General features: G+C 48.4%; 1 protein-coding gene across 2 annotated transcripts in view; it reads left to right on the top strand.

Moving 5' to 3' along the window:
- SLC35F3 (solute carrier family 35 member F3) overlaps positions 1 to 26574 on the top strand; it is a 289746-nt gene that overhangs the window by 172959 nt on the left and 90213 nt on the right. Inside the window, exon 1 of one of the 2 annotated variants that reach the window (XM_079900262.1) lies at positions 18001 to 18168. The exons of the other annotated variant lie outside the window; for it this stretch is intronic. Coding sequence (XP_079756388.1) covers positions 18093 to 18168 — 76 coding nt within the window. The 5' untranslated portion in view covers positions 18001 to 18092. Of the gene's footprint in view, positions 1 to 18000; positions 18169 to 26574 lie in introns of those variants that run through there. 2 annotated transcript variants of the gene reach the window in all.

The raw sequence follows: 26574 nt of genomic DNA, 5'->3' as shown, positions 1-26574 counted from the left end.
TCTGAGCAAATATTTTGAAAAAGCAAATGCCGGAAATCCTGAGAGTTGAGATTTTCAGAGAAAAGTCACGAGAGGTAACAAGGTATTCAACAATTTGTTCAAGAAACGCATGCTGATGCTCAAAGTTTGCCAAGTAGCAAAGATGGAAAGCTAAATAGACATGACCCCTGTCCTCCAGGAGCTCGGAGACCAGTCCAGAAGAGAACTGTGTTTAAACAAATAATTACAGTAACTCCTGAGGAATTTTCCTAAGTGTTGGGCTGAGGAAAATGGGCCCATGATCAAATAAGTGTAAGAGACAACGGGTTAAATCAATTTCAGCGGGTTTTTGTTTTGTGTTAATTGTTTTTATTGCAGATCTTCTCAGAGCCTTTAATAAGCTAATGTACACTGTGGATCTTCTGGGGGGCGGTGGATATGTGTTGTGCAGCCCTTCCCGTCTCCCATAGTCCCCACCCCTAGAAGCTAGAGTTCCAAGGAACACACTTTGGGAACTGCACATGCAACACAGTGTTGCTGGAAGCATGCAAGAGAGCGGCTCTACCTGGAAGCATCAGGAAGGGCTTCTCAGAGAAGAGAGCATCTGATCTGGGTCTTCAAAAGTGCGGAGGAGGAATTTTCCATCCAGAGGATGGTGGAGGTGGAAGAAAGGCATCTCCAAGGTCATACAGCTGGTTCTAGCAGTCAGGGATGTGAGAGGTGGGTGTGGAGTCTGGGGAAGGCTGAGGTGTAGGGGTTTATCTGCTAGGTGCGTGGTCCTATGTCCTCATTCTGCAGCAGGGTCACCTGGGATGCTCTTTAGGGGTGCAGATGCCTAGGCATGCCTTATTCCTCCCTCCCTGAGATTATTTGGTTGGTCCGAGATAGGAGTCTGAGTACCTGTATTTTCATGTGATCCAGTGAGCAGACAGAGTTGCAAACTCCTGCTGCAGATGATGGAGAGCCATCAGGGGGGTTAAGTGGACAAGTTCAGAGTCCTTTCTCAGTGCCTCGCACCTGTCCTCATGCCAGTGACTGAACAGCTCCCCCTGTGCCCTGCATCATCGAAGCCCTAGAGATGAGGCTGGACAGACTCCTGCCCTCCTGGAGCTCACTCAAATCAGGAAGAACCGAGGCTCGAAGAATCCGTGCATAGCGGCCTATTTGGGGAAAGGGTGACGGATGCTGCAGAACGCGGCCGACCACCACGAGTGTGTGTGTGAGACATGGCCCAGAGGGCCGAGGGCCAGCGGAGGCATCCCGGTAGAAGTGACACTGAAGCTGAGCGCAGAGGAGTAGAAAGCAACAGACAGGAAGGAAAGGTGCGCAGGGAAGGTGAGCATGTCTGCAGGGAGAAGGCAGGTGGGTGATGGTTGGCATGGATCGTCTGAGCCTGGAGCTCTTCCGTTTCCGAAAGACCCCTCTGGTGACAGCGAGCGGCCATGAGAGGCTAGGACTCAATGCCAGGGGACCAGTTAAGAAACCAGCAACCGTGCCGGCCAGGGCGCTTTGGAAAATGAATGAGAGTGGAGACGGAGGAGGGACAAGACAGTTTAAAATATATCCGTGAGAATCAGCAGAATTTAGTGAAAAGCTACATCAGAAAGGAAGAACGTTGAAGCTATGATAGACTGGGTTTCGATATAGCTGTCAAAGGACTGGGCTTCCCCAGTCCTCGCCGTTGCAGCCAGCCAGCCCAGGGCGGGTTAAAATGTGATGGATAACTGGGGTCATGAGAGCATCAGAGTCCATGACGGGCAGTTAAGATTGAAGATGTACATGCTTTAGTTGATTCGCTCACCCCCCTTACTGACAGGTGCTCAGACTGTGGTGCTGTAATCACTGAACTGGGTGGCCTAAAATTTTATTATCGTTCACGTGCTCTTAAATAACACCTAGTGGTATGCCGAAGCGGGCTCGTGCCAGTTCACAAGAGGCAGTTGTACACATCTCCCAATTTCAAGTCCAGTGACATCATATTGGTAGCCTGAAATGGACCGTACCATCCGTGCTTACATCAGGGCAGTTGGAAAATGCTGCACATCGGGGCTTTTATTTTTGGAGAGCTGGTTTAGCACTTCCCAGGATATAGAGTAAATCGTCTGGATTGGACTGTGTGTGGCCTTCAAGGATTTTGAAAAAGGGAAACATACGAGACTCACTGTAAGGTGTTTTCTCTGTGCTTGGTCAGTATAACCTTGTCCTGAGCGGCTCTGATAAACCAGTTCCCTTGGGAAGCCTCCTGCTTGGTTGGTAGAAGGCATGCGTCCAGCCTAGTTTGATCGCCTTTGTGAAGGGGGTAGATATTCTGATTTCCTGGAAAGAAAAAGAAGTGATTATACTGTAGAAAATCATGCGCTGTAGAAAAAAGGGAAGAATGGGTCCCTATTTTTTGGCATTATTTTCCCTATATTGGCCTTGAGGGAAAACATACATAGAAAAGGGGGAAAATAAAGTCTGGGATAAGCACTGATGAGAGAACTTTTGTTGGAAATCTACAGCAGCCCTTGGCATTCCTAGACTTAACTCTTGCATTGGGGCCATTTGTAAGCACCCTTGACACCTATGATGTGGGCGGCTTGTACTTTGCTGAGGGACAGAGCTGAAACAGTCGCATGGGGAACCAGGCCAGCACCTGGCAACCTTGCCCAGCCCATGAGTGGACGAAGTAGTTGGCTCCAGGCCACATCGCTGCACTGCCGGGCAGTTTTGATTGATGCAGGGTCCCACTCAGTCCCCACCACCACCGTGCCAGGAAGATAGGGACAGGCCCGCTTCACAGAGGCAGGAGCTGAAATATTTAGGTACGGATTATAATCATCTCTAGTGACTTAATGGGCTCTGAGGACAAACGCTTAAGGATGTCAAAGGCCTGGGACTTCCCTGGTGGTCCAGCGGGTAAGACTCCGCGCTCCCAATGCAGGGGACCCAGGTTCAATCCCTGGTTGGGGAACTAGATCCAGCACGCATGACGCAACGAAGAGTTCACATGCCGCAACTGAAAAAAGATCCTGCAGCCGAAATGAAGATCCTGTGCCGCAGCTAAGCCACAGTGCAGCCAAAATAATTAATTAACTGAACTAAAAAAATATTAAAAAACAAAAATGTCAAAGGCCTAAGGAGTATACGGGTAGTGAGTAGATGTATTGAACATTTGGTGTGAAGGCTGTAGGTAGTCAGTTTTAAAACCTGACCAGGGCTTCCCTGGTGGTGCTGTGGTTGAGAGTCCGCCTGCCGATGCAGGGGACGTGGGTTCGTGCCCCGGTCTGGGAAGATCCCACATGCCGCGGAGCGGCTGGGCCCGTGAGCCATGGCCGCTGGGCCTGCGCATCCGGAGCCTGTGCTCTGCAACGGGAGAGGCCGCAACGGTGAGAGGCCCGCGTAACGCAAAAAAAAAAAAAAAAACAAAAAACCTGACCAATCTTTTGTTTGTTTTCATGACAACATGTTTAGCACATATTTGCTTAAGAAAAATCAGTCCCAAAAAATGGAACAAGAGAAATGATCTTCAGAGTCACCTCGCAATGCCACCGAACACAGTAAACTACGATTGATATTTTTGTGAAAAAACCTTACTATTTAATAATAGATACCACTAGATATGTGTGACCGTAGTTCAGAATAAATTTTTATATTAGATTTTAAGAAGCATTTTTAAAGATTTTAAGTTTTTTCAATAAGTTTTATTGAGATGTAACTCGCAAACCACACAATTCACCTGAAGTGTGCGATTCAGTGACTTTTAGTGTATTCACAGAATTATGTAACCGTCACCACCTTTAATGTTAGTACATTTTTATCACCCCCCAAAGAAACTTCTTACCCATGAGCAGTCCCCCCGGTTGTCCCCCCACCCCAGCCCCCTAGGAACCACTAGTCCACTCTCTGTCTCTATAAATTTGCTTCTGGACGTTCTGGACGTTTCATATAAATGGGGTCATACACGATGTAGTCTTTTACTTAGCATGTTGTTTTCAGGCTCATCGATGTTGTAGAATGTATCAGCACGTCATTCCTTTTTACGGTTGAATACTGTTCCTTTCTGTGGATACACCCACGTTTTCGGTATTCATTCATCAGTTGGTGGCCATTTGGGATGTTTCCATGTGGGGCTATTATGAACAATGTTGCTGTGAACATGCATGTACATGTCATTGTATGGACACGTGTTTTCATTCTCTTGGGTACATACCTAGAGGTGGGATTTCTGGGTAATAATAATAACTCTATGTTGAACCTTTTGAGGAGCGGACAGGTTGTTTTCTGAAAGTGTCTGCACATTTTACAATGCTACCAGAGTGTATGAGGTTTTCCCCTCAATTCCTCTACCTCCTCTCCAACCCTTGTTGTCGTCTGACTTTTTGGTTCTAGCCATCCGAATGGGTGTGAAGTCGTATCTCCTTGTGGTTTTGATTTGCATTTCCCTGAGGTCCGTTGATGTTGTGCATCTTTTCATGTGCGTCCGTTGGCCATTTGTATATCTTTTTCAGAGAAATGGATGTTCAGATCTTCTGCCCTTTTTTATTTTTCAATTTTTAAAGATTGAATTGTTTTGGAGCAGTTTCAGGTTTATAACAGAATTGAGAGAAAGGTACACAGATTTCTCATACACCCCCGACCCTGACACATAAATGGCCTCCATTATCAACATCACTTACCAAAGTGGTACATGTTTTACCAAGAATGAACCTACACTGACACATCATAATCACTCACCGTCCATAGTTTACCTTAGGGTTCACTCTCGGTGCTGGACAAATGGGTAACGACATCTCTCCATCATTATAATGTCATACAGGATATTTTCACTGCCCTAAAATTCCTCTGTACTCTGCATATTCATTTTTCCACCCTTCTACCACACCCCCTCTCTGGCAACCACTGATCTTTTTGATCTTTTTACTGTCTCCGTAGTTTTGCCTTTTCCATAATATCATATGGTTGGAATCCTATCATCCTTTTCACATCAGATTCTTGCACTTAGTAATATTCCATTGTCTGGATAGACCAGTTTATTTACCCATTCACCTACTGAAGGACATCTTGGTTGGTTCCAGGTTTTGGCAGTTATCAACGTAGCTGCTGTCAACATCCGTGTGCAGGCTTTTGTGTGGGCATAAGTTTTCAGCTTCTTTCAGTAAATACCAAGGAGCACGATGGCCAGATCATATGGTAAGAGTAGGTGCCGTTTTGAAAGACACTGCCAAACTGTCTCCCAGAGTGGTTGCACCATTTTGCATTTCCACCAAGAATATGGCAGAGTCTCTGTTGCTACACATCCTCGCCAGTATTTGGTGTTGTCAGTGTTTCAGATTTTGGCCCTTCTAATGGATGTGTAAGGGTATTTCATCGTTGTCTTAATTTGCATTTCCCTGATGACATATGATGTGGAGCATCTCTTCACCTGCTTATTTGCCATCTGTACATCTTCTTTGGTGAGGCATCTGTTTGGTGAGGTATTCTTTGGCCCATTTTCAGCTTTTTTTTTTTTGCAGTACGCGGGCCTCTCACTGTTGTGGCCTCTCCCGTTGCGGAGCACAGGCTCCGGACGCGCAGGCTCAGCGGCCATGGCTCACGGGCCCAGCCGCTCCGCGGCATGTGGGATCTTCCCGGACCGGGGCACGAACCCGTGTCCCCTGCATCGGCAGGCGGACTCTCAACCACTGTGCCACCAGGGAAGCCCTCACCTTTACCTATTTTTAAATTGAATTGCCTTTTTATTATTGAGTCATCAGAGTTCTTACATATTTTGGATAAAAATCCCTAGTCAGATATGTGGTCTGGGAATATTTTCTCCCATTCTAGTTGTTATCTTTTCACTTTCTTGCTGGTGAGAAGCATATGAGTTTGCTATTTTTCCTGTGTCTTCCTTTCTGACAAAACGCCTTACCAGATGCTCTAATTCACGTAACTTCACCTTGTGAAACCCCCATCTCCCAGAAAACTTCCATATGGAGCTAGGAAGCACTCATATTGTCTTTTCTTTCTTCAGATTGAATTTTTTTTTTCCTAGAGGCACAACTTCCTTTCCTAAAAACGAGTCATTTTAAAGGCATTAGAATTTTCCTGAATCTCGTCCAAAGTTTAAAATTGAAGTCCAAGAAAGAATAGCCTCTTTATTTTACCTGCAGAAGAGTCTCTGAAATGCAGGTGGGTCCCATCGATCTACAATACTCTCAGCTTCCTAGCAGCAGCAGCTGCAAGACAGACCTCCTCATTTTGGCCGTTGTGCACTTCTGGAGGTATATTTAGGTTGCCTCTGTTTAGTGTTCCCAGAATAGCCATAGTCTTTTGTTTCTCTGCATTCCTTTTAGTTTTATTCCTTCCTGGCCCAAATTAAGAGTGATGCACTAGACGATTTCCAAAACCCTTTCTACCTCAGAAGGTCCGTGCTCTTAACCACTTGGACTGGCCACAGGGTATCATCTGTAAGCCATACCCAAAGCCCAGGCAGGACTGAACTTTTGCCAAAGTCCAAGCGAGGCCCCAGCTGTGGATCAGATTAGGTACATGCTTTCCACATCCCAGCTTGATACTGTCACGACCATTCAGATTCATAGAGAGGTTTCCTACAAGTATGTATCTGAGTGGAGACAAATTATGTTTACCTATATCATTTCTGGACAGGGTTGTGGATGCATATTTTGCAATGAAAGTGACTTTTTTTTAATTCCATTTCAGACTAACACCTTAAATTATCTTTTTGGTTTTGTTTTTGGTTTTTTGTTTGTTTGTTATCTTCAATGAGCTCCAAGGATAGTTGAATGGAAGCCTCTGTGGTTTATTTTTCCCATCTCATGAATGAACCAAATAATGCTTCCAGGGCCACGGGTGAAGTGTGCCTTAAACTCTGAGAATGCCACTGCCGGGGACAGATTTTCAAGCATAGTCATCATGTCTTAGATGTTTTAGGCTGCTTCTCATCCCAAATTAGAATACCGCTGTCAATAGAGCATTTGATGCCAGCCCGCTTTAAAGAAGCAGTCAAGGTGAAAACAAAAATCGATGAGCTGCTCTCATGTTTCCCATAAGCTGGGCCCCTCACAGAGCTGCACCAGGCTTGGTTCTCACCGCCAAAAGCAGGGAATTCAAGACTTGAATGCAAGTGTCCATGACAGTTTCCTTTTTTAATTATTTTATTTATTTTTTTAAATTAAAACAAAGTTTTTTTATTGAAGTATAGTTGATTTACAATGTTGTGTTAGTGTCAGGTATCCAGCAAAGTGATTCACATATATATATATATATATATATATTCTTTTTCATATTCTTTTCCATTATGGTTTATCACAGGATATTGAGTACAGTTCCCTGTGCTATACAGTAGGACCTTGTTGTTTATCCATTCTATAGAGAATAATAGCTTGCATCTGCTAATCCAAAACTCCCACTCCATCCCTCCCCTGTCCCCCCTCCCCCTTGGCAACCACAGGTCTGTTCTCTATGTCTGTGGGTCTGTTTTGTAGATGAGTTCATTTGTGTCCTATTTTAGATCCCACATATAAGTGATATCGTATGCTATTTGTCTTTCTCTGTCTGACTTCATTTAGCATGATCATCTCTAGGTCCATCCATGTTGCTACAAATGGCGTTATTTCGTTCTTTTTTATGGCTGAGTAGTATTCCATTGTGTATATGTACCACATCTTCTTTATCCATTCATCTGTCGATGGACATTTAGGTTGCTTCCATGTCTTGGCTATTGTGAATACTGCTGCTATGAACATTGGGGTGCACGTATCTTTTTGGATTATAGTTTTGCATGATGGTTTCCTTTTGATGGTCTGGTTTTTTGTTTCCATTTTTATAGTTTTCCAAGAAGACTGGGCTTAAAGGAGGGGTAAGGTGGAGATGGAAAGGGGGCATGTTTTAGACAGCATCAGGGAAAGAAATCAAGCTTGAGAGAAAGAGGGGATCGTGAATTGTGTCACACTTTGTACATTTGAGCTTTCAGGAGGTAGAGAGAATGGATCAGACCAAATAAATCCAAGCTGAGAAGTATTTGTATTAATAAACAATATGTAATGGGTATACACAAATCCATTAATAAAATAATGTCTAATAATAATTTCTACCCCAGGCCCTGAAACTGAGGTCATGGGGCAGCAAGGAGCCCAGCCAGGACGCAAGGCGATGGCCATCCTCCCGTCTAAGACAGATGCTGACCCATTAGCCTTTTCACTCATGTACACTCAAGGGCAAAATCTAAAGCTACATTGAAGCGGGAATGAAAAGGTGAAGGAGACAGAGGACAGGGAAAGATTTCACTGAGATTGGAGCAAAGGCAGAAGCAGTCAGGTCAAGCCAACTGGTCATTGCTGAGCCCAGGAGATCCCCACCCAGGTAGGAGGGTGACCAATGCCTCTCACCAACTCAAGAGCTTTCAAGGTCTGCACTCCTTCCCTCCTGCATGAAGAAGTCAATGCTCTTATGAAAGCACCTTTCTCACTCCTACCTTCTCTTTGCTCATTACTAGCATGTTCTGAAAATTTATACAGCAAGGATATAAAAAGGATGTGAGAAAGCAAAATATTTAAAATACAGAGAACAGAACTGTATATTTATTTTTGATATTATAATAGACACTTCTGCAAAGACAGAGGCACAATGGCTCTAAAAGCACGGATGTAAAAAGATTTTCTATAAAAAAGAAGAGAAATTGTCTAAATATTTTAGAAGAAAAACCAACCACACCATTATTTTATGTACTCCTGTACATGAAGACTTTTCCTGTTATTATTAGCATTTGTGTGTTTACAAGAGACATATTTTTAGACCCTTTAAGCTATTCTTAAGCATCAAGATTGGTCTCAAGCCCCTCCTCTACTGAACAACCTTCTCCTTTAGAGAAGTGTCGCGGAGAAAGTGAGTGAATCACTGTTTTTATTTGTGGTGGTTAGAAAAAAATGGGGAAAAAGTGGTAGCCTATTTAGTTTTTCTCTGAATATATATAACATATATATTATAACGTATATGTTATATATATAATGTATATTATTATATATATGTTATATATATATATATATGAATGACATGGTCTACAGATGAAGGAACTATGTAGTGTATGTGAAGATCATATTGGATAAAATGTATAGTTTGTTTTTTCTCTAGAACTTTCCCTTTGTTGTGTTATTGAACTTGTTTTATCAGCTGTGTTAAACGTAAACTCTTTTGTGTAAGTACACCATACGTTATTTCTCATTTCCCTGTGGTTGAACATTTAGGTTGTTTCCAACTTTTTACTTATTAAGACGAAAACTTGGATGAACATCTTTGTAATATATCTCTAGTCACATCAGGTGATTTCTTGGGAGAAATTCCTAAAAATGGAAATAGTGGGTAATAAGCCGTAAAAGCTTTTATTTTGTAGGAATTTCAATAGATTCTGCCAACTTTCAGAAAGGGTATATTTTTGCTCCCATCAGTAGTACACGAAACTTCCCAAGACAATCATCTTAAAAGCAAAATGGGGACTGACAAAAATCCAAGAACAAATTTTGGGTAGATAATTTCAAAACGTTCCCATTGGCTAGAAAATCATACTTGTGTTGACGTGCTCTAGCGAACGTAAACCAAGCCTAGTGGTCTCACCAACGAGTGCTCTGGGCTGGTCCCTGATCCATTGCCTCAGATGTGCCCTTGAAGCACTGAGAAGCTCACCTTTGTCAAAGTGACAAGGAGTTATTCATTGGAACATATTTCTGGAATCCACAAGACAGAAATACTCTAATACCAGCAAGATAATTTTAGGAACAGCCATGCATGCCTTTAACCCTCCAAACCCCACCGGAGCTTTAGGGAAACCTTGAGGCTTGTCCCCTTGTTCCACATTAGCCACTCATTTGGGCGGGAAGGCGTAACCAACTGCCTCAGTCAGGAGGAGGATGTAACCTCCAGACCTCTGGCCTCTTCTTGCTTTTGTCCAGAATTGGTGGGACCTTCTCTTTCAGCCCCCAAGCAAAGAACAGACTTGGCCTTAAGCAGGAATTTGGTTTGTTTGCTTTTGCCAAAAAAAAAAAAAAAAAAAAGAGGTGCGTTCCTTGTATCTGATTAAATTGTGGAACATCTTTCTTCCTTTGTCCTGCACCTGTTTGTCTGGTGACTGCTGCAGCCAGTCCCCCATATGCCCAGTACAGGTGAATAGATACCTTATGCAAAACAAGGGAGAAAAGGGCCATTCTCAGTGCTTTGGGGGAAGACACAATTGTTTCTTTGGAGCACTTTATACTTTTGGGCCAGTGGATCATTTGGTAATCATCTCTTGACAGGCACAGTTGTCACTCTCACGCAGGGAGTTCACAGAGTTCCACTGGACTCGGTCAGCTGTGCTCTGAGATATGGCCTCAGCATGTCATGCGTGGGGTGTCACTGTTCAGAACTCACCTTCACTGTCACCGAGCAGGGAGCACACCCCCAGGAACAGAATATGCGCTTCATTGAAGCCTTTCAGCGAAGTGATTGGTAAGCGTGAGTTCCAGAGAGCAGGAATGCTAGAGCCACACTCGGGTCCCTCCCCCACCAAGAACCTGGCTTTCCTGGCCTCCACCAGGGCCCCCCTTTCTCTGAAACCAGAGACTGAGGTGGCAGAAAACAGCCAGAGGCCAGGGCAGGGCCTGAGGGCTTCTGAAGACAGCAGCTTGGCCAAGAGTGAAACCTTCTGCTGGGAGCAACGTGCTTTGTTCTTTGGGTGGAAGCAGGGGGCACCAGTAGCCAGAGGAAAGTTTGTCCTCAGGGAAAAAAAGAGCCAGACCAAGACTTCGGGGAAAGCAGTCTAGCAAGGAGGAGGGTTTTAGGCACAGGAATTCCGGGGTCAGGTCAACAGAAGACACTTCCCAGGACGTTTTGCTTGGCAAGGAGGATGGTGGACCTGGAGCCGGGGGTGGGGGTAGAGGAAGGGGCAGGTGAGGGGCGTGTAGCAGCTGCTGGCACTGGGAAAATGCGGGGGGGCTGAGCTCTTTCCTGGATCCACCAGCCTAAACGAGGAACCGAAGAGGAGAGCCAGGTCCTCAGGAGAGGAAAGAAGCCAGCGGGGGTCAGGGATGGCGTGAAGAGCACACAGGAAGTTGTGCTGCCTGGAGGTCCTTGGACGAAGGGGCAGGACTTCCCTGATTCCTGCAGGGGCTGCTTCAGGACACGCATCCTGACCGAACCTGCCTCTTGCAGTCTGCTGCTCTGGACTCAGCTTCTTGTCCTTCTCCACCACTGGCAGGTTCCAGCTCTTTCTGCCCTGGTGATTTTTCATTCCTTCCCTCAATGATGCTTACGTAGGCCCTGTTCGTGGGCAAGGTCCCTGCCTCCCAGGGTTTACAGCCCAGCAGGAAGCTGAAGAGTATACAGCTAACTGCAGGGCGGGGCAGAGGTGATCACCGCCTCGGACAAATGCAAAGGGCGTTCTGAGTCAGAGCGGGCCCCGAGCTCAGAAATCAGAACTTTCGAACTAATGTCCGCCCAACTTGAATGGTCCTCAGGGAACGGCACCCTTGCCTGTGGGCGCTGCCCTGTCCTGCGCTTAGTAACTCGTGAGTGGAGTGGCTCCTTCCCAAACCCACACATCTTTCCTCTTTTCAAGCCGAGTCTGAAGGCCAGTCGCTTTGTTTCACCCTTGGAAACAAACACCAGCCAAGGGAGTCTGCCCCGGGTGTTGACAGGGATGTGAGGTAGGTCAGTATCCTGGCTCCCACCCCGCAGAGGAGGAAGAGCAGGGGGATCGGACGGGAGGCCAGCTGGGGTGGATGAATCATCCGGAAGACGGCAGGCAGCTGTTTCTGAGCTAAATGCCATCTGATCGGGCTCCGCACCTTGAGTCCACTGTCCTGGTCTCTAAAGCACTTCCTCTGAGATGAAGCCAGTGAGGGCCAGAGAGCCCTGGGCACGGGGGAATCAGCCAGCGCGGTTAGTCACCCCTGGCACCACGCGGGCGGAAGGCACGGTCCTGGAGGAGGGTGAAGCCGACAATTCTAGAAGAACTCTGGGTCCTGTGAATTTCCCCCCTCCCTCCTCCATCCTCCCTCCTCCTTCCCTCCCTCTCTCCCTTGTTTCCTTCCTGCCTTCCTTCCTGCTTTGAGCACCTACTACAGAAGCCATACACTGTGTTCGGCCCTGGAGATAACAACAAAACAGAGATGGCCCCTCCCCATTAAAGAACCTGGTGGGAGAGACTGAAAATAGCGCCGGATGTGTTCTGGGTGCCTGCCATCCGCCACATGCTATTGTAATCACTTACCATAGTGTCAGTTCCTTTACTCTTCACAACAACACCATAGGGTATCTACCAGTACTATCTCCATTTTAAGGATGAAATGGCTGAGCCTGGAGAGATTGAACAACTTGCCCTAATGAAAACACTTATAAGCAGTGCCCCTTTCTCTACTGACTCAGGGTGTTGGAAGGGATTCGTGGCAGCTGGCATGTCCATTTCCCAAGGTGGAAGAGAACAGTCATTTCTTGAGTACCTACTGGGGACCAGACACTGTGTGGTCCCTCTACACCCCTCAACTGTGTTGGCACCTGGCTAGGTCTCCGAAGTCCCAGGAGAGGGACCCCCAGGCTAATCCAGGCATTCACCTAGGAGCGCCCCCTGCTCTCCCTGAGCACAGGACAGCCTAGGAGCCACAAAGGAAACTACCGGACATCCTGTTCCCACCTCTGTGCCTCCCCCATCGCTCATCATGATCCCAGCTCTGGGCCCGGCATGACCACAGGGCCAGCTGTTGTCTAATCACCATGGAGAAAGCTTGGAGGTGCCTGGACAGGATGTGTCTGGAAGCCCACTGGTGACATCCAGTGATCTGGCCTCTTGATGTCCTGCCTGGAGTTATCCAACCTTGACATTTCTCCTTAGAGAAAGAGGAGAAATCCTACGGAACCGCAGTGAGTCTGGGTTCATCCTGGTCATACACATGGCTGAAGAAGAGAAGGGAGATGTGAAGATGGGGAAGGCCACCCTCTTGTTTCCTGCACTTGCACTTGAAGTTACTGGAAAAGGTTATCAATTATTCCTGCCGGATCAGGGCAATGAGCTGCCCAGTGCATGAGAGTTAATTTCTTTTAATCATGAGACTTTCTCTCCTGTTGGAAATACCAATGTTTGCTCCACTCTGAATGCTGCAGACCGACTTATTTGGGTAAAAGTCCATTTCTGGTTCCTGGAACGAATTTAAGTGATTATTTTTAAATGCTGGTAACCACAAAAATAATTTATTACTCTTCTACTTAATACTGTAGGAGGACGATGAAACAGTGTTAATAGTTCAGAGTGAATTAATTGAAGTGGTCTGCTTTCTGGCTATTGAAAATCTTAGCTGGATTTTACATTTTTATTATTTATTTTGAACCGATTAAGTAAAGATCTTCACATACAAAGAATATTATTGTTAACAATATTTTTCAAATCACGTGGATTATGACCCATGAGGAAGGTATAAAACCAACTAAGGTGATCACAGTCGGCATTTTTTTGCAATGAAAGAACACAAAAGAATAGAACAAGATGAATAGAAAGAATAGAATAGAACAGCCCAAACATGGTAAAAGGTATATTTTATTAAATATTAAAGTCAGTTATATATATGTTTGTATATGTAAAATATATTTTCCCAATTTTAAAGATGATATATAATTTACAAACAGTAACGTTCATCCTTTTTACTGTACAACTTTATGAATTTTGACGAACGTAAATGTGTTTCTAACTTTGTCCAAAGAGTGAGAAAACCACTTAAAGCAAGAGTCTACTTAACTAAGTGGAGATATTCACAAAGAATAAGATCCTTTTAAGGCCTTTGGAGGCAGTGACCATTGTCTTATCTAAGAAGATAATTTCACACACCCCAAATTTTAAAGCCAGACAGGATCTTGGAAGCTATAGAGTCAGTGGTTTTCAGAACTTTCTTTTTACAGTGACAGCATTTTTATAAACCAGGTCTAACATGGAACCCCGACAGGTCAAACTAGAGTTGCTTTGCGTAGAGACCAGGAAACACAGTTCGAAAACCCTCTCGGGCCCCAATTAGGAAACCGAGGCCGAGATAGGCTGAGTGACCACTCAAGGTTGGCCCCTCCGATTGGCAAGGCTGGAGTTCAAACTCCAGCTCCTGGCTGTTGGTCAAGACATTTTCCATGCTGTCTTGGCCTCAAGAGAATCATAAGTACCACTTAACCCCACCAAAGAGATTGGATGCCTTCTTGGAATAGTACAGTTGGACTGTGGGTATTCATATACCAGCACAGAGGAAAGAACAGGCCAGTGACCCCCATGGATGTCAGAAGTACGAGTCTGCTCAGGAAGGCAGGACAGGGTATTTGGGCAACGCGAGTTGTTTCGGGAGGCTGGAGCCTGAGTGTAAGCCCAGAGCTGGGAGCCCAGTGCCAGGAGGAAGCATGGTGAGCCTCCAGAGTTTGAGGAATCAGCCAGGCCCTGCATAGCAGCCCCTTCCTGGTGATTCACCCCTCAAGGGTCATGGGTGGATCCCCACCGCTGGGTTGCAATTGAAATAGAGCCACTTGGTGGTAGGAAAACCTGGCTGTTTCACCTCCTTTCTTCTCTGGGCCCCCTCTTTTTACTTCTTCCTCTCTGGTTTGCAAGTGGGAAGTGGGGAGACGGTAGAGACGCTGTTGGGGGCAGGCCAGGGAGTGTCACAGTCAGGCTTGTGGTGTGTAAGTTCTGCGTCAAAGCCTTGTTACCCTCGTATCTATTCAGTGAACTTAACTTCAGTGATCGGGCTATAATACTAAGGACACAAAGACCATGTCGTCTTTATGAGCGCACCGTACCAGGCAGCCACAAACTTCCATTAAATATCCCCCCTCCTCAACCGCACTGATGAAAAGAGAAAAACAAACGAGGGAGTGGGGTTAGTGACAAAGAACAGGCTTCTGTCCGAACAGCTGCCATCTTATGTAGAGCTAAGGGAAGGCTTGGCTTTGCTGGGCGAACCACCATACCATACGTTTTCAGAAGATGACAGGGAAGATCTGGTAATGAATATGACCCGAAAAGTCACCCCAGATCTCCTTTCAGATAAATCCCTGTAATACTAAATTTAAGACAGGTGGATGCCCAATGATATCGTTCAGTTATTAGCTCACACTCCTACCCTCCAAAGAGAAATGGAGGTAAGAGGTCAAATGCTCCATCCTCTGGCCTGGATATTACTTATACAAAGTTGTTTCCATTGATATTTCAGGGATCATGTCTCTCTCTTTGTTGAAAGAATTATTAGCACCTTTTTTTGGTAATTTGAGATTTAGGTGTTAAGTGGGGAACTTGGTGATTTTCTAGATATCCCTGAGTTAGATCATCATAGCCTAACTCCAGCATAGAGTTTTAACTTGTTGGAATTCTCAAAATACTAGTGTGTACTCATACACCAGTACACAGTTAACTTTCTAGAATAATTTTATGTATGTAAGTTTTTAAATTGCATCCGCATCACACCTACTCCCAAAAAAGATGTATGCTGAGGGGTAGCAGTACTCATATGGAAATCAGCAGGGACTCCTGATGTAAAGTGGAGTGCAGGAAGTTTGTTTTTTATTTCAGGAGGGAGAGTAAGTTTTTTTGTTTGTTTGTTTGGAACACAAGGTGAGGGAGTACCCAAGGCTGATCGAGTTGAATATAGAAAAAAAAGAACAGCACTGAGTACTTAAAATTAAGGGGAGGAAATTGAGAATTGGTACCGCCTCTTTGGTAAGCAGAAATTGACAGCCATGAAGAGGTGATGATCTCTCAGGTATCATAAGGTCCTGGGGTATCCTGCAGGGGGAAAAGAAGTTTAGGTAACAGTTAGTTAATGAGTGAAATTAATGACAGGGGTATTTAATATTGATAACATTTAATTACCTATTTGGCTTGTACATAACATTGCGATAAATAGAAAGTAGATAACCTAAAAAACAATCAGACAGATATTTATTGGACAGTTTGGCTGTGACCTGTGCAGTAGAATGAGTGTGGAGAGTTCAGACAAGCGTGAGCATGATGAGCTTTTCCAAAACCACATTCAAATGAAAGGAAATGTCTCCCACCTCAGCTGGAATAGTTAGGTGGACTTTTTGCATTTTACATTTATAATGTAAGAGAATAGCAGAGCAGTGGTAAGTGTAGGCTTTTGATTCATTCAGACTTGGATTGAAATCCCTGCTCAGCCTTGACCTTTGACCTGGGACATTTTAGTTAACCTCTCCTCACCTCAGTTTCCCCATCTGTAAAACAAGGTAACAGTGATTTTTACAGAGCTTTTGTGAGTAGAAGATGAAATGCTTTATGTAAAACACTTAGCACAGTACTTGAAACATAGTGCTCAAAAAATGGGTGCTGTTATGATGTGATATTTATTTTAGTTACTGGGTATATAGTAAATGTTGATTGATGAACTTGATGAAATAACACATAAGAATATTATAGAAGAGGTTTGTTTTTTGGTTTGTTTTTTGGTTTGTTTTTGTTTTTTGCTTTAAGCTTATTTGTGCTTAATATTTACGAGGAAAGGAATGGCTTAGTGACTTACTGTAATGTCATCTCGGGATCTGGGGACAAGCTCCCTGTGAGAGGCGCACAGCGTGGAGGCTACCACTAGAGGGCTCTGAGGAGACCCTAAAAACCTTTCCTTGGCTATAATGATGAGGCAGCAACCCTGGGAAGCCCTGGCTTTTTGGAGACCCAGGAGCCATTATATTCATCACGGCTGTTCAAGAGGGCAAGTAATAACAAGAAGCCTACAAGAGCAGCTTGTAGCAACCACTTTTACCAGAGACCTGGGAGCATGCAGGTGGATGTCACCAGAGACAGCTGGTAGGTGCCAGGCTAGGGAAACCCTGTAGCTCTGAGGTCACCCTCCGCCTCCGCCATGCCACTGAGTCACCCTGATGGGTGCTGAGAATATGCCGTCACAGAGTAGAACGTCAACTTTGAGACAGGAAACCAGGTGGGGGGGGGTGTCCGAAAGTCTGGGTAAGGACTTAACAATAACAACGAAACCCACCTTGAGTCACTACGGAGCCTTCAGATTCCCAGTGGAGACTGAGACCAAAGCGGATCACTGATGGCTGCGCGTGCGTGAATGAGATGCCCATAAAACCCTTGGAGTTTGGGGGCCACACAAGTCCTGTGCATCCTACCTGCAGAGATGATGGCAGGGTGTTTTTGATGGTGCATTATCATGGGATAAACGTCCTGGGTACCAGGGAGTCACTCAGGGATCGCCCAGCTAGTGATGCAAGAGGTATGTCATTGCTTTTTATCAAGCATCATTGGTCAGTGGCTTACAGGTGGGTCTGAGTGGGAGCAGTGAGACCAGTGCCTGCAGAGGCAAAAGCTGCAGCGAAAACCTGGGATCTGGGCGGAAATGAAGCTTTCCCCGCTTCCCAGGGAGTTTGGCCTCTCCGGACTGGGGCAGGGGCAGAAATCTCAAGCCTTGGTTTTCTTGTGGCTGCCCTGCTTCTCTGGACTTGGCATCGTCTCCAAAAGAAAAAAGAGCTGGCCGCCGGGGTCAGGCAGAAAATGTGCCCTAGACTCATTCAAAGACGTTAATGCCAGCCGCGGGAAGCTTCGCTCCGTAAACCAATAATTCAGGAATTTGCGCAGGGAGGAGGCAGCTCTCCGTCCGAAGTCGAACAACTCCCCGTTTAAACTTGTGAAGCGCTGAGGCTAAGTTTGCAGGGCCTCCCTCCCCTGCGCTGGTCACAGGAAAGGGCAGGGGCTGCCGGGGAGCTGCGGGCCGGCCCGCTGCCCGGAGGCTGCACCCGGCGCCGGGCTCCGAGGGAGGAAGCCGGGCTGCGGGGCTGGGCGGCCCGGGGCGGGGGGCGGAGCAGGTGAGCCCGCGGGGTGGGAGCGGGGAGCGCACTTGTACGTGACGTTGGAGTTTGCGGCAACCTCGGAGCGGGAGGCTGTGCGCGCGGGTGCGGAGTGGCTGCGCGGCCGGAGGCGATGCGCTCCGCGGGGCGGCCGCCGCAGTGAGCCCCGCGCGGACACGGCAGCCCGGGAAGGCAGGGCCGGGGCGGCCAGCCGCTCGCGCTCCTCCCCGGAGGAGGCCCCCGGGCCCGCGAGGCGCTCTCCAGCCGGCCCCAGCATGTAGGCGATCGGCGGCGGCGCTCCTGCAGGCGGACGGCTCATCATGAAGAAGCACTCGGCCCGGGTGGCCCCGCTCAGCGCCTGCAACAGTCCGGTCCTGACCCTCACCAAAGTGGAAGGTAACGGCCCGGGGCGGCGGGGCCTGGAACGGGAGCCCGGCACCCTGTTACCTGTGGCCCCTGGGCAGCGCCGCGCGCCTGCGGGGCTGGCGACTCGGCCGCCCGGCTGCCCCGAGATGCCGCGGGCTGCCCACCCGGCTGCCTCATTCCCGGGCTCCTCGGCTCCTTCCAGGCCTGTCCTGAGCCCCCTGGGTCTGGAGCATCCCGCCGCCGCCCCCCATGCCCGCAGGCTGACCAGAGGCGTTGCTCAGCTGCCGGAGGCGAGGCGGGAGAGGGTTGGCTGCCGCAGGCTGAGACATCCCCCCCCCCCACGCCCCGCCTCGCCTCGGCTCGCTCTGAGGCTTCCCCAGCCCACCAGCCCAGTGATGCCCCGCTCCGTGGCAGGGCCAGCAGGTGAGCGCAAAGCCACCAGCAGCCTGGAAACGTCTTCTTTCCCCCCAGTCCGGGGACTTGAGGCAGAACCCAGGGCAAGGAAGAGACCCCCGGCCCCGGCGGCCCCGGAGAGCTGTGCCTTACTCAGACCCAGCGGGCATCCCGCAGGAGCACAGAAGACCTTGCTTTCCCATGGCAAGCATGGGACGGGCAGCAGAGAGAGCCAGCCTCAGCCCCGGACTCCTCCTCCCAGGAAGCAGAGGCGAAGTGGCCGAGTCTCCCTAGAGCTGGCTCTGTTGGCCAGGTGGGGGGCTGGGAAGGGACCGGCAGCAGGGAGAGGAAAGCAGACCCCCCCTCAGTTCCAGGCCCTCACTTTTCCTGAACTAAGGAGCCCAGTCAAACAGGAGCCCGTGGGCTCTGAGAGTGAGCCCGGCTTCTGCTATGTCCCTGGGACGGCATCCTGGAGCTGGGACCTCTGTGTGATGGTCTCCGAGGACCCTGTATCCCCTCGCGAGTTCATGTCTGTTACAGTGAGACTGAGAACCAGTGAGAGGAAGACGGAAGCTAGCAGGGCAGTTGTGTGCTCTGCACTCGGCGGGTCCACGGAAGTCCGCCAGTAGCGGGCCTGGTACCATTACCCCCCATCCTAGAGATGAGGACTCTAAGGCCCAGAAAGGTGGATGGACTTGTGCAAGACCTACAGCTAGTAGGTGGGGAAGCAGGAATGGAATCCCGGGCTGTTGGACACATGCCTTTCAGAACATCACTTCGCACTAACCTGCAACTACTTACCTGTTTCTCATTTCCTACCTTTAGGAGGTTGATTTTTTTTTTTTCCTTCGAGTGGCTGTCTCCTCCCTTCCCCATATCCCAGTCTGAGGAAAGACTTGGTATCAGTGAGCTACACCTGGATTCAGTGCATGTGCTACCTGTGGGGTCGGGGTGAGGCACTGCATTTTCAAGCCTTTTCAGGGACCTTGCCTAGATATATGCGCAGGTTGGGAAGGGGAAGGGTTGGATATTCGCTTCCCTCGGGGAAACTGGAAATGTCTGCTCGTTCATGCGGTCTTCATAGGAAGTTGCTCTGCCCGCACTGTTTAAGTCAGCCAGGTCAGCTCTGCTCTTCAGCAGCGGGTACCTTCCCCGGGCAGCCCCCGGCCCACCTCGGGCAGGACCGGTCTCAGGAGCCCTCGGAATCAGGCTGGGCATGTATGACGGGCCTCCGAGGCTGGGCACTGTGACCTCATGTGCTGCAGGGGTCGGGGGGGGGGGTGACATGCCAAGCACAGGTGCTTCCCTCTAGCCAGGCCTGGGGTTTGCCATCAGGGGGTGAAAATGGGGATACCCTCCCCCAAGTCTCTCAGGGCTACTGCCGGTGAGCTTTGAGCCTCCTGTTCGCAGGGACAATCATGGCAAACCACGAGCTTGGTTTTGTTTTTTTTTTTTAATAAATTTATTTGTTTATTTTTGGCTGCATTGGGTCTTCGTTTCTGTGCGTGGGCTTTCTCTAGTTGCGGCAAGTGGGGGCTACTCTTCGTTGCGGTGCGCGGGCTTCTCATTGCGGTGGCTTCTCTTGTTGCGGAGCACGGGCTCTAGGCGCATGGGCTTCAGTAGTTGTGGCACGTGGGCTCAGTAGTTGTGGCGCACGGGCTCTAGAGCCCAGGCTCAGTAGTAGTGGTGCACGGGCTTAGTTGCTCTGTGGCATGTGGGATCTTCCCGGACCAGGGATTGAACCCGTGTCCCCTGCATTGGCAGGCGGATTCTTAACCACTGTGCCAGCAGGGAAGTCCACGAGCTTGGTTGTTAAACCAACATTTGCATGTAAATGTCTGTGGATAGTGGAAAGTGTATTAAACTAAGAATCAGACAGATCTGGGGATGAAGACTCCCCTTCTGCAGTGTGATGTGTATAAATCATAAACACTGAGCCTCGGTTTCCTCAGCTGTAGACGAGAACTAACAATCTACCTCAGCAGAATTTGGGGAACGAATGCAGTGAGGAAGGTAGGTAGGTGACAATACCTAGCACATGGCCTGGCACACAGTAGGTGCTTAACAAATATCTGGCAATCCTCCAGTCACAGACTGTCTCGCACCTTCAGCAAACCTTCTTGCTGTTCTCAAAGAGTGCGCGTGTGGGGTATCTAGAAGTATCTACAAGCGTCTAGAAGTATCTAGAAGCAGCGTTCCAGTGATACTAGAAAGTCTCCAATGGCCTTTTTGTATAGGATACCTGTGTGTGTCAGCAAGAGTCTGCAGGGCAAGGCTGATTAAACCTGCCCTGGGTGTGCCTGGACTTTCATATAGCTCTTTCTCTCTGCCTGCATTTTTTCCCTTGGTATTTGTGTTCAGTTTGGCTTTGGGTCTATTTTTTGAAACCATTTGCATCTTGCATGCTTGTTTTGGAAGTGTTGAATCATTTTGTTTTGCTTTGGATGCACAGGATAAGGTGGTCCCCATACTGTGGCTGTTTCTGTGTGGATGGCAGGCAGGCTTCAGGAACGGAACACAGCCAGCAAGGAACATTTATTAGCTTGTGCGGTGTGTCTTCTAAGGGGAGGCAAGAAGGCACCAGCATGTGGTACATATAAAACCAAAATAGAAAATACAGCGCTTAGTGGAACTCAAACACAGGAAGGTGGACAAGATGACTTCATTTACCCAACAAATACCTCCTCCGAGCCTGCTCTGTGTCCTTTGTCTACTTAGCTAAGCCCTGGAAATGCAAAGAGGAGCAACGCTAGCTTCATTCTCTTAAGGGAGTTTCAGTCTAGTGGGAAAGAGACCTACAGATAAATAAATTATCCGGCACAAGGTAGTAAGTTGTGCTTCAGAACTGGGGACAGAGTATTACGGGGAGACTGATAACTGGGTAATCTGAGGTAGAGGCATTGCAATGGGAGTGAGAAAACGTGTCAGGCAAGGAGGGGAGAGGACGCTTTTTCGGGCAGAGGGAATGGCGTGTGCACAGGTCTGGCCAGAAAGCACGAGGCGTCTGCAGCTGGGCCTCAGGTAGGAGTCGAGGCTTGAAAAGGGACTTCCGGCCCGGGTGATGGCGTCTGTCCTGTCGGACAGCACATCTTGTTTTCATATTCCTTTCCTGGCATTCCCACTGGACTCAGACCCTGAATATTGATCAGTAACACATCTTTAGTAGAGTATTTACTTGCATCATCTATATTCACAACCAGCTAATTCATGTTCAGTAAAATTACGTGCACTGGAATTAACGGTTGAGAACAAGACAGTAAATTCCCCCAAGAGGCCGGCCACATGTAGAATTGCGGAAAGAATGAGGGCTTTGGAGTTAGATGGACTAGGTTTGGGGCCCGCCACTCCTGCTGAAGCAGGTAACTTTGGTTTAATGATTAGAGCTCTCTGGGAATCCGTTTTTTGGTATGGAAATGACAGTTACAATATATCCCTCTTGATAATGAGAGTAGGGAATTCCCTGGCTGTCTGGTGGTTAGAACTCTGCGGCTCCACTGCAGGGGGCGCGGGTTCGATCCCTGGTTGGGGAACTCGGATCCCACAAGCTGCACGGCGCGGCCAAAAAAAATAAAATTAAAAAAAAATGATAAAGATTAAGATGCCATTGGCAGTCACAGCAAGGGAGACAGGGGACGTCCAATTGAGACAAGTTGAAGGGGAGGCTTTGGCGGTTCCTTCAAGGGCAGGTGTGGCATGTAGGAGACAAGGACCTGGGAGGAAGAGGCGGTGGCGGCCGAGTGACAGCTCAGGTGGGAGGTGGCCCCGTGGAGGTGAACAGGCTGGCCCAGAAGCCTGCTGGCCACAGACGCCAGGGAGATAGGAGGCAGAACCCAGAGCCTAGGGCATCGTGGAGACTCCAGGAAGAAAGCCAAGAAAGAGGAAGCATCGTGGAGCATCAGGTACGGCCAAAGGATGTGGTTGTGTAGAAACAGTTTTAAGTGGGTGCTGGTCCCCCAGCCAGATGGCAAGGGGTGAGTGTTTGGGGAAGGAGAAGAAAAGCAGGTAAAGGTGTCCAGCAGGGAGAGAGGTGGGGGGAGTTATGCTCTCTTTAGGGGGCAGGGGAGGGACTTGGGGAGAGCAGGCAGTTCTGGAAACCAGAGGAAGGAGGCTGGTGCCGGGACAGGTCTGTGGTGGCCCCAGGAGAATGTGATTGACGCAGCCAGAGGCGGGGGAGGGGAGGGGGGCCCTGGGAGAGCAGAATGGACCAGAGAAGGGGTGGTTAGCCCAGCAAAGGAGAAGGGAAGAGATGAGGGCAAAGACACAGAGAAATGTGGGCTGCGGGGGAGGGAAGCCGAGGACCTGCGCTGCTGACTTGGATCTTCTTTGTCATGTATGAAGTGGCACTGTCTCCCAGAAGTGATGGATGGAAGGCTCGCAGAGGTGGGACAGTGTTCGCAGGCGCTGTATGGGAGAGGCAAGAAGAGATGTAGTTCTTAAAAGCCTTTTAGGCGAGTGACCCGTTCTCACTGGTGAAGACACCGTGTCACTTGGGGGGAGCGTGCAGGGGAAGAGCCCCGCCTGGGGGCAGGACACTTTTTGTGTCCTGCTCCGCCACTAGCTGATTCATGTATGGGACGTGTCTCCTCACCTCCTGGAGCCCAGGCTTCTCTTTTCTGAAAAGAAAGGGGATTAGAGTAGATCTTCCATTGGCTCTTTCAGCAGGAACAGTCTATGAGTCTAGTAAGTAGCTTACTCATTACCAGAGCTTGGTTTATTTGATTAAACCCTTTACTAGCTCTAACCAGAGAGCAGAGTTCTGAGGGAATTAGACCCAGGACAAGTCAGAAATTTGGCGTGTGTGTGCACACGTGTATGTGCATGTGTGTGCATGTGTGTGCTTGTGCATGTGAGTAGGTGTGTGTGCTTATGTATGTGCATGTGTCTATGTGTGTGCATGCATGTATATATGTGCCTGTGTGCTTGTGTGTGTACATATGCTTGCGTGTGTGCATGTGTGTGCTTGTGCGTGTGTGTAGGTGTGTGTGCATGTGTGTGTGCATGTGTGTATATATGTGCCTATGTGCTTGTGTGTGTGCATGTGTGTATATGTGTGCTTGTGTGTATATGTGTGCGTGCGCATGTGTGCATATGCGTGTGCATGTGCATGTGTGTAGGTGTGTGTGCACGTGTGTGCATGTGTGTATATATGTGCCTATGTGCTTGTGTGTGTATGTGTGCTTGTGCATGTGTGCATATGCGTGTGCACGTGCATGTGTGTAGGTTGTGTGTGCACGTGTGTGCATGTGTGTATATATGTGCCTATGTGCTTGTATGTGTGTATATGTGTGCTTGTGTGTGCGTGTGCATGTGTGCATATGCGTGTGCATGTGTGTGTGTGTTTCAGGGGTGGGATTTGCCGCTGGAGCAGGAAGAGGAAAGCCCAGCTAGGTGAGCACTTAGATTCTGTGACTCTTCAGCAGCAGGAAAGCACGGGACTCCAGACAGCAGCCCCCCGATGACGGGGGTACAAAAAGCCGTCTAGAAAGATCCCAGAGAGGAGCATGCTGCTTCTCAGCTTTGCCTGAGGCTGGCCCAGGCGTTTCCACAGCAAAGCCCCTCTGCCCGGGATGAGCTCAGCCCATCACCCTCAGCCCATGCAGAGGGCCTGCCCTCGGGGAGGAGTGAAGCCGAGGACGACACCTGTCATACCTCACGCAAGCTCAGTCCTGCCTTACAGATGTACGTTACACGACTCCACTGAGAACAGGATGTATTAGAAGACAATGCTTCGTGCATCAAGATGAGTTGTGTAACCCCCCAGGCCACCAGTTAAAATATCACCCTTGTTCCCCTGCTCCCCTCCGGGGGGAAGGCTCCACGCACCCCTTGCTTCCTGGGGGGCCGTGCTGCACGCAGTCTGCCCTCCTGAGCCCCGCTCTCCCCGTGAGACGTGGCAGCCAGATTCCCACCACATGGATGTGAGGGCGTATCCTCTGATAGATAGAAATGGCAGAGAAGAGGGGTGTGTGCTTGTGTCGGTGTTTGTGTGCGGGTCACCAGCAGCGCTGGAATATCTGCTGATCGGTCCCTGGTGAGCGTCTGCTGTGTGCAGAGGTGTCATGTGCCCGGGCGGGCGGTGGAAATGGTGAGACTTCTGGAGGCTGAACAGGCCACGACTGGCAGGCACGGGGATTAAAACTGATCCCCTCCAGCCCAGGTGTCTTCAGACCACGGGTCCAAACAGGCCCTTGCTCCCCTCCCAAGTGGCCTCTTCCCGCCCTCAAGGCGCAAAGGGCATTATTTCAAGCTCACCCGTATCCAGTCACGTTCTCACGTGCGCCTTGGGCTGTGAACATTCCAGAATTGTCTTAAATCCACTGCAAGAGGCACTGTGATTTGGACATTGGGATTTATTCGGGGACCTCTAAGGATGTGAGGAGTGGGGCAGAAAGGCCGGTACAAGTGTCTGTTCACTAGAGTGGTGGTGATGGCAGGAGAGTGGACCAGATCTGGGCCTGATTCAGACTAGCTCTGCAGCTGGGTGGAACTTCCGGGGGATCTCGGACAAACCTCCCATCATCCCACTCCACCCTGCAAAAAGCAGCCTTCATTCACCTCCCAATTCTGTATCCACACCAGGGAAAGAATTTGGGTTTTTAAAAACAACTTTGCAGCTGCCAGGTTTTCTTCTGTCTCTACACACTGATCTCCAGGAATGACAACAAAGGCTTAAGCAATTCAGAGAAGGCAGACAAATATAAGGTGGTACCTGATATTTCTAATCTAGTCATCTGCAGCAGTTCTTTCTTTCTTTTCTTTAATATATCTTTTATTTTAGAATAGTTTAGACTTACAGAAAAGTTGCAGAGACACTGCAAAGAGTTGTTAACTACTTCACACCCAGTTTCCTCTATTATTAACATCTTCTCTCAGTATGGTACATTTGTCACAATTAATGAACCAATATTGGCGCATTCTTAGTAACTAAAGTTCGTACTTTATTTGGGTTTCTTTGGTTTTTAACCATATGTCCTTTTTCTGTTCTAGGATCCGATCTAGGATCGCACATTGCATGTCGCTCTAGTCTTCTCTTGGCTATGATATGGTAATTATTTCTTCTCCTAAGAGGTTGTCACAGTAAATAGTCATCCACAGCTCGTCACCTCACCCTGTCCAGCACAGTGACAGCTCTCGGTCTGTGCCTCACACCTTCACAGACACAGCACAGTCCCTTCTGTAATACCCTCAGGTCAGTCTGCTCAGGTTGCCATGACAAAGTACCGCAGCTTGGATGACTTAACAGACATTTATTTTCTCACAGTTCTGCAGGCTGGAAGTCCAAGATCAAGGTGTGGGCAAATTTGGTTTCTGGTGGGGACTCTCTTCCTGGTTTGTAGATGGCCACCTCCTTGCTGTGCCCTCACGTGCTTCCCCTCTATGTGCACAAAGAGAAGAGAGGAGAATATAAGTCCACCAACCCTATCAGATCAGGGCCCCACCCTTATGACCTCATTTAACCTTCATTATTTCCTTAGAGGCTCCATCTGCAAATACAGACATACCGGAGGTTATAGTCTTAGCATATAAACTGAGGGAGGACACAGACACTCATCTCATAACAGCCCTCATTCCGTGCTGCTGAGTCCCAGCCCAGAGTTCCATACATACTCAGGATGTTCCAAATTTAAAAACAGAGTCTGTCCTCTTGGAATCTTGAAGTCCCTCTTTAGTGATCGGCAGTTCTGACTGGGGTGTTCAGCACCATGGCCCTGATCAACTTCCAAAGGGAAGACTAAGGATGCTCTGCATTCCTCTGGTTGCTTTGGAGTCAGACAGATGCTTGGAACCGCATTCAGCCCCTCACTAGTCTGTGACCTTGGGAGAGTAACTGTCAGACCCTCAGCTGTCCCATCCGCAAAGCAAGGAGAGTCACACTCCAACATTAAGACAGGTTTTTTAAAAAAGGTATATCATCTCCTGGCACTTGGGGGATTCCCTGGCCATCCAGTGGTTAGTACTTGGCGCTTTCACCGCTGTGGGCCCAGGTTCAGTTCCCTGGTTGGGGAACTAATATCCTGCAAGCCACACGGCATGGCCTAAAAA

The sequence above is a fragment of the Stenella coeruleoalba genome, assembly GCF_951394435.1.
Source record: "Stenella coeruleoalba genome assembly, chromosome: 16".
Taxonomy (NCBI): Eukaryota; Metazoa; Chordata; class Mammalia; order Artiodactyla; family Delphinidae; genus Stenella; species Stenella coeruleoalba.
This window is presented reverse-complemented; position numbering and strand designations above follow the sequence as displayed.